The sequence below is a fragment of the Stegastes partitus genome, unplaced genomic scaffold, assembly GCF_000690725.1.
Source record: "Stegastes partitus isolate 25-593 unplaced genomic scaffold, Stegastes_partitus-1.0.2 Scaffold1978, whole genome shotgun sequence".
NCBI lineage: Eukaryota > Metazoa > Chordata > Actinopteri > Pomacentridae > Stegastes > Stegastes partitus.
In genome coordinates, this window is record NW_007579709.1 from 69,909 (window position 1) to 78,042 (window position 8,134).

At 40.4% G+C, this 8,134-nt stretch overlaps 1 protein-coding gene across 1 annotated transcript in view; it reads left to right on the forward strand.

Annotated features, from left to right (window-relative positions):
- Window positions 1-8,134, forward strand: part of tspan4a (tetraspanin 4a) — a gene marked incomplete at its 3' end in the record, with an annotated part of 116,345 nt that overhangs the window by 68,755 nt on the left and 39,456 nt on the right. Inside the window, exon 2 of the mRNA XM_008303310.1 lies at window positions 3,108-3,299. Coding sequence (XP_008301532.1) covers window positions 3,108-3,299 — 192 coding nt within the window. The remainder of the gene's footprint in view (window positions 1-3,107; window positions 3,300-8,134) is intronic.

Genomic DNA, 8,134 nt, shown 5'->3' on the forward strand with positions numbered 1-8,134 from the left:
ATGTTGCACTGTAAAAAAAAAAAGAAAAAAAAAAGTAATCTTTTAGCAGGAGATGCATCTAAAAGAGTGTAAAATAAGAACATTCATGTGTGTAACAGCTGTGAATTATTATTATTATTATTATTATTATTATTAACAATAATAATAATAATAATAATAATAATATAATAAATGCATTATATCACATTATAACGAAACAAAATGTCTAATTTGAATCAATTTAAATTTTTAGTTAAAATTACAGAACCAATGACATCCTGTTAATTTGTTAATTAAATTATTTTTGGAAATATTTTTCAATTATTTTTCAATATATTTTCACTGCTTCATTTAAACCAGTTTGCAATAAAATTATATTTAAAAAAAAAACAAAACCTGCTGTGTGGAGAAAGTTGAGAAACTTTTTGCTGCACTGTAGTTAGTAATAGTAAATACTGAAACAAAAAACTTGGAAATCAACCTAAAATCACAGAACCGGTGCTTCTTTTCCTGTTGTAACTGTGGGTATGTAATTGTAATATTTTTACCATAATAAACTTGAAAACTTTAGTATCAGTGAGTAAAGAGCAGATGTCTGTGAATCCTTCTATCTGAGAGACAAACATCAGGTTTACTGTTTATTGAGATAAAACCACTAAAGAATCCGTCCTGTGCTGCGAGCTGACGGAGGAAGCTGTGCGTCCTTTCACACGTGGAGCGGTCCAGAGTCCTAATCAGCCGCCAGATTCTCAGCTCGGCTTCAAATACACGGACCTGCTGAGAGCGTGGAGGAAGTCCAGATGGCTGCATCGACTGAAACCAGCCGCCGCCGCGCGTTTAAGCTGCTGCTGCTGCTTCTCAGGAGGACGAGGAGGTAATCAGGACGGTGGCCATCAGACGCAGGAAAGTTTGGAGGAACTTCAAGAAGAGCTGGACTTCTGGTCCTGATGAGCTGCTGTTGTTTCTCACTTTGCTGGTTTCAGATTAAAGGTTTCCTTCTGGACCATCACTTAGAAACAGACGACGTGACCTCTGGTTGAACAACGTTAGTAATAATTCTATAATTAATAACGAGTCTTTTTAAACAGTCACACGCTTTCCAAACCCCGCAGCAGGTTTTGAGGCTCAGAGGGTTCAAATAAAGGTTAAATAAAAACAAGAGAAGTGAACTGAACCCCAGCAGAAGCTTAAACGTGCAGATAAATAAGTTTGGACGGATCCAGGCTTCGGTTTCTCGGCTGTCGAGTGAATTCAAACCGATGCCAAACGTGTTCATCAGCGTCTGAATAGAGCAACACCTACGAGGGATTTAACGGCATCTTCTCTCTGACAGACGGACCGAGCCTCCAGAATTAGCTGCACCCACGTTTCTGAGTCCCGTCTTCATCAGCTGAAGGCGTCACCGGGGTCAGCGGTGACCCTCCATCAGCTGGAACCTGCCAACCAATCACATTCCTTCTTCTTTTTGTTACCGCTTCCTCTTTGGCCTACTTGGAGCTCATTAAATAAGATCTGGTGCTGAAGCTGGAAATAGAAAGAAACGAGGGGGGAGAAACAATAATCACGGATTTAGCGTGTAAAGCTGGTCGCCTCGGGGAGTTCTGGGTGAGGAAGGCTTCCTGTACGAGCATCTGAGGAGCTTCAGTTTAGCATCAGGCGGTGTTTTAACACAGAGACTTAAATACAGATGTTGTTTTTCACAGATGAACTTCAGTCCAGATGTTTTTCTGTATTTTTAAAGATGAACTCGGTGATTTGCACATACTAACGATCATTGTCATTGTTAATTAATCTGTCAGTTATTTTCTGGATTGTTTGATTACTTTTGGTTTGTAAAATGTTAAAAAGATAAAAAAATAAAAATAAACAATAAAAGCACTAAATATTCAGTTTACCATCAATAATAATAACAAAACACTTTCACACAGTCCTAAAAGATAAAAACACAGTTCTGATCAAATACAGTGTCCTGAAGGGCTTTGTAGGTAATTAACAGTGTTTTAAAGTTTATTCTGAATTTTACTGGGAGCCAGTGAAGGAGGCCAGAACCGGACTGATGTAGGACTTATGGCTGGTGTTTGTTAAAAGTCTCGCTGCAGAGTTTTGACCCGGTTGAAGACGAGCTGTGGAGGAGGGCGTTCTGCCGGTGAACAGGGAGGTCCAGGAGTCTAAGACAATGAAGGAATGTTCCAGGAGATCCTTCTGCTCGGCTCACAGCAGTGGTTTGATTTTAGCAGATGGGAATATCAGGTCTGAAGAAGCCCGGTGATGTGGGCCTCAGAGTCCAGCTGCTGGTCAAACAGGACACCCAGGTTATTAGCTTTTGATCCAACTTTGGCAGATAGCGGGCTGCGTTCAACACTGACCTCCCTTAGCAACGGGATCTGGGCCAAACACAAGGACCTCTGTTTGATCTGGATCTAGGGAGAGAGAATTATTTGACATCAGTTTGTAGCGGATGCACTACAGTCATGAATGCTGCAGGTGTTGTTGGTATTTGGGTGAACTGAGAAGTAGAGCTGTGTGTCGTCAGCGTAGCAAGAGATAATCAAAGAAGAGGAACGAACCCCGAAAGTTTAAAATCGGATTCTGTTTTTACGTTTTGTAGCTAAAAAGTGAAATTTCTTTGATTATTTTACAACAAAAAAAAAAGAACAAAAAAAGCGAAAACAAATGGAATCAACCTGAACAATATGATTTAAAACGTCCACCTGTGTCACAAACACTGGAGGAAATAGGAATAAAAATCATGACTCGACATCCTCCAGACATTTAAATATTTACTTCTCTGGTTGGACACGTCCTGCAGTTCAGCCCAGAAGTCACAGATGTGTTCAGTTGTTTGCAGTTTGGCTGCAGCTTCACGTTCACGACAGACGTCTGAATAACGGCGTCGATCTTCTCGAACCTTTTCTGCAAAAATCTAAACAATCCCAGATGCAGGATTCTGTCTTTAAACTGTTTCTGAGAAGTTTTGGTGTTTCTCTTCCATTTGTGTTCCACCGTCTTTGCATGTTCTTTATATTCAGATGTTTAGATGTTTAGATGTTTCTGCTCATGTCTGACTTTCTCTTTGGACCGCTGGTTCTGGTCTTCCCGTCTGACCGCCGCTGTGTTTCCGTCTCCAGCTCGGAGGATGTGGGATCCTCGGCGTGGGCGTCTGGCTCTCGGTGACTCAGGGAAACTTCGCCACGCTGTCGTCGTCGCTGCCGTCGCTGTCGGCCGCCAACCTGCTCATCGCCGTGGGAACCATCATCATGGTGATCGGCTGCCTGGGCTGCGTCGGCGCCGTCAAGGAGAGCCGCCCCCTGCTGCTCACCGTAAGAACTTTTCTGCTTTAAACCCGCGATCAGAACGACTTCACTCAGCGTTCAGGAAGCTTCTCAAAGTGTTTTCTGAGGAACGCTGATTCATCAGAAGGTTTATGTGAACAGCTGCTGAAATAAAGAGGAAATGTCTGGAATGACATCTGATTCCAGCTGAGAAGTCTGAATTAGAAGTCTGGTGCTATAGATGTTATAAATTATAGTTATACACGTCACTGCAGCCACACAAGGAATGAATAAAGTCAAGTGTAAAATTGGAAATATTTTGAATGAAGTCTGGTGTGTAGTTGTCAGTGCAGCAACACAAGAAATGGATCAAGTCAAGTGCAAAATTGGGATTTTTTTGAATGAAGTCTGGTTCAATAGAGGTCCGCACAGCCAAAGAAAAACTGAAAGAAGACGAGGCTAAAATTAGGAATATTTTGAATAAAGTTTGGTTGTATAGCTGTCTGAGCAGCCACACAAACACCAAGTAAAGCTGAGTCTAAAATAGGGGAATATCTGAAAGGAAGTCTGGTGCGCTAGATGTCTGGGCAGAAGCACCAAAACTGTATAAAGTCAAGTGTAAAATTGGGATTTTTTTGAATGAAGTCTGGTTCAATAGAGGTCTGTGCATCCACAGAAAAACTAAGTTGAGTCTAAAATTGGGAATATTTTGAATGAAGTCTGGTGCTGTAGATGTTGTAAATTATAGTTATAAATGTCACTGCAGCCACACAAGAACAGATGTAAATCAGGTGTAAAATTAGGATTTTTTGAATGAAGTCTGGTTCTATAGAGGTCTGAGCAGCCACACAAACCATATGTAAAGTCGAGTCTAAAATTGGAAATATTTTGAATGAAGTCTGGTTCTGAAGTTGTCAGTGCAGCCGCACAAGGAATGAATAAAGTCAAGTGTAAAATTGGGAATACTTTGGATGAAGTCTGGTGCTTTAGAGGTCTGTGTGGAAACATGAGCTGAATAAGGTTAAAATTGGAAATATTTTGAATGAAGTCTGGTGCGTAGTTGTCAGTGCAGCCACACAAGAAATGGATAAAGTCGAGTGTAAAATTGGGATATTTTTGAATGAAGTCTGGTACAATAGATGTTCACGCAGCCACAGAAAAACTAAGTAAAGTCGAGTCTAAAATTGGGAATCGTTTGAGTAAAGTTTGGTTCTATAGAGGTCTGAGCAGCCACAAAAACACTACATAAAGTGGAGTCTAAAATTGGGATTTTTTTGAATGATGTCTGGTTCAATAGGTGTTCATGCAGCCACACAAGGAACTTAAACTAAAAGTCATGTAACGGAAATTCTGGGACTTTTCTGCTGCACTGCAGGTGTTGTATAACCAGAACAGAGATATGATTTAGGATTATTAATATTGAGAAAATATAAAACACGCTGAGTCTGTGTTTTCAATCAAGGAAATTCAACTTTTTTGCTTTTTTTAACCTACAAAATGTAAAAACACAAAAACATTGTCAAATTTTAAACTTTCCTAAACATAATTATAACAATAATTGTAATTAGAATATTCCTGTCCAATCACTTTATTCTACATTTTGAAAAAACAGTTAAGAATAAAATCTAATTTTCTCTGAACTTCATGTCGCAGCAGTGCAGCCGTCAGTGACTCAGCTGTGGCCGACTTCTACGATTTAAAATCTCATTTTAAAAAATTACCAAAAGTGACTCCTTTGTTTGAACTTAATTCTGTGAAAAATAAAAAATTCTGCACTCCTGAATGTAACCGTGAAGCCACCAGTGACTCGACTACAACCCAGAGTCCAGTCACAACAAATAAGAAACTCCTCGGCTGAACTGCAGCCTGTGTTTTCCTTATGATTGTTGTTTTAACTGGGTTAGATCTGGGTGTTCCGTTTTCTATGATTAAAAATGAGCCAGAAGCAACCAGAATAAAAACTGCCTGAAGGATCAGAGCGTTAACACAAGGACACCTGTCGACGGGTCTGGTGCAGCTTCACAGACTTGAAGAAACTCGTTAAAAACAGGAGCTGAGATGAGGAGCGGCTCCGTGTTCCCAGTGGAAGCTGCAGGATGCTGGATGCTGGATGTTGGATGTTGGATGTTGGATGTTGGATTCAGGATGCTGGATGCTGGATGCTGGATGTTGGATGCTGGATGTTGGATGCTGGATGTTGGATGATGTTTCCTGGTTCTGCCCCAGAAGCTCTGCTGACACGATTCCAGCCTCACGTCTGGAAGTATTTTTAGTGTCTGGACCGATCTCAGCAGAACAGTTTGTTTGCTGTGAGTCACGTCTGGTGTAATCGCAGGAAAGAGCCGAGCAGCGTCCTCGCTGCCCGACGCCAGCAGGTTGAACACTCGCTCGCTCGCCGACTCGTCGACTCGAGACTCGAGGTGGATTCAGGACGAGACGATTTGCAGAAAACTCACACGATGGTTTTCTTTTTTCTCTCATAGCTGCGTTTGAATTCTGTGTTTTTGGTTGTTTTAGAATTTAAATCAGCAGAAACTCAGGATCCAGATTTATTTAAAGCCACCGACAGCCTGCGGCTTCCAGAAGCTTCCAGAAGCTTCAAAGCTCCGATTAAAGGACAAACATGAACCACAGTCCCTCAAACTTTACGCCTTTTGATCGACGTTATGATCCGTTACCAATAAAATAAAAGCAGCGAGAGATAAAAGAACGATAAGAGAAACGGGAAATGTGATTTTGTAGATAAGGAGGCAGCAGGAGGTTTGTTAGAAACTGAAGACGAACAGAAATAATAATAAAAACTCTGCAGTTCTCAACTTTAATTCATTTTTTAAACAATTTACTGAATTTTACAGATTTGCTGTTTTATGTTACAGAAAATAAAACCACAGGAAAAAAAAATTAATTTACATACTAATTAAAAAAAAAGAAAATTGGCCAAAAACCATAACCAATAACGTCCACATTAAAAATCAGTATTTTTATAAACAGTCATTTATTCTTTTCCAACATTTGACTGCAAAATAACTTTAAAAAAAACTGTATATAAATGTTTTTGTTTTTTACAGTGCGCTGCTTTAAAGCTGTTTTTATTTTTTAAAATTTTACTTTTATTTCACAGATTTTTTGTTTTATTAAATTACAGATATTATTTAGTAAAATCACAGAAAAACAAATTAAGTGTTTTAAAAAAAAAACTAAACAGAAACAATAAATAACCTCCACATTTTAAAAAATGTAGATTTTTACAGTAATTTCTTCTTTTACAGTTTAATAGTTTAAAATATTAAACTTCACAGATATGAGCTGTTATTTCTTTGTGAATAATTTATCTTTATTTTAAGTGATTGCTCCTTTAACTCTTTTTTTTCCAGATTTATTTTATTTTATTTATTTTTAACAGTGTACATACTGAAATCAAACGTCAGACGCAGCCTCTCTCTTCACACCGAGCTGCAGCGGAACCAGAACCTCGGAGGAGTTCTGCCGCCGCCTCCATCACACGGACCGGTTCAGGAATAATTCTAACAGAATTAATCATCAGGAAAATTGCGCAGCGTGCGGCGCTAATTAGGGGCTCAGCGGGAACGAGCCTCGGTGTCGATCATTAGCGCGATCCGTGACATTTCCCCCACAGTGACCGAACCGAGTCCAAATAATGAGACCCGGAGAATTATCTGCTGCTTTAATGAGAGAAGACTCGTCTGTCGCAGGGTTTCTGCCCCAATGAGCATGTTCAGCACCGAGGAGGGACCAGATACCTGCTCGGTTCTGGTCGGACCCACTTCACAGCAGCTTATATGTAAACGCGGGCCTCGTGTGTTCGACAAGCAGCCTTCAGACAAAGTTCCTGAGAAGGAACCAGAGCTGCGGTTTGACCCAACAGTCAGGACGGAACATAAAGAGCAAAGGAGTGACTCGGTTCCTTCAGCGATGGAAGCAGCATGTTCTGGACCCGTGTTCTGCTCAGACGGCGTCAGGTTGGACCGCATGAATCACCAGCAGGAGGAGGAATCCAGACAGAAAGCTGAAGTCGGTTCGGTACCCCGACGGTGAAGCAAACTCGGACCGAACTTCCTGCTCTCCATGGTAACGGAAGCTGAGCGGTTGCCTGGCAACCAGCAGAGACCTCAAAAAATGCTTCGGGTCAGAAATAAATAAATTTTAAAAAAGACCTGTCCAGAATGACTCCAGTGTGGCTCAGGGCGGAACAAACCCACCACAGGAGGAGACACGGGACCGGAAGTGCGTCAGAGTTGATTCTAATCATATTTATTAGCAGTAAATGTCAGAAATGTTCCAGCTGTGGGCTGTTGAGTGTGTTTAATGTGCAGGACGTTCTCCGAGGCGTCAGTCAGCTGCTGCAGTTATTATGTTTGAACATTCATAGGCTCCATTAAGTCCTTTTTCAGTAATTTAATCCTCTCAGCACTAAAACTGTTTTTAAAAAGGCACCTTGTCTTTACAGATTTACCAAAATATCAGAATTTATCAGCACCAGAAACCGTAAAAACTGGTAAAATCATCCAGTATTGAGCTTTCCCACAGTCCTCGAACTGCTCATGATGAGACGTTCAGGATCCAGGATTAAAATAGTAAAATGTTTTAAGATAAAAACAAAAGTCATGTGTGATGAGTTCAAGGACCGTCAGAATGTTAGAAATCTGTAAATTCTTTGTGTTTTTGTGGCTCCACCTAAACGGTGTTCTTGATGATTCATAACACTCACACGGCACCGGTCAGGACTCTAAGATGCTTCACAAAGTCAGTAAGAACTCAATAATAACATTAATTATAATATTATCATTTCTTTCAAAGCCACGAGAAGGTTTGAGGTTCAGAAGGTTTGATAAAAGGTTAAATAAATGTAAAAGTCTGTCCGT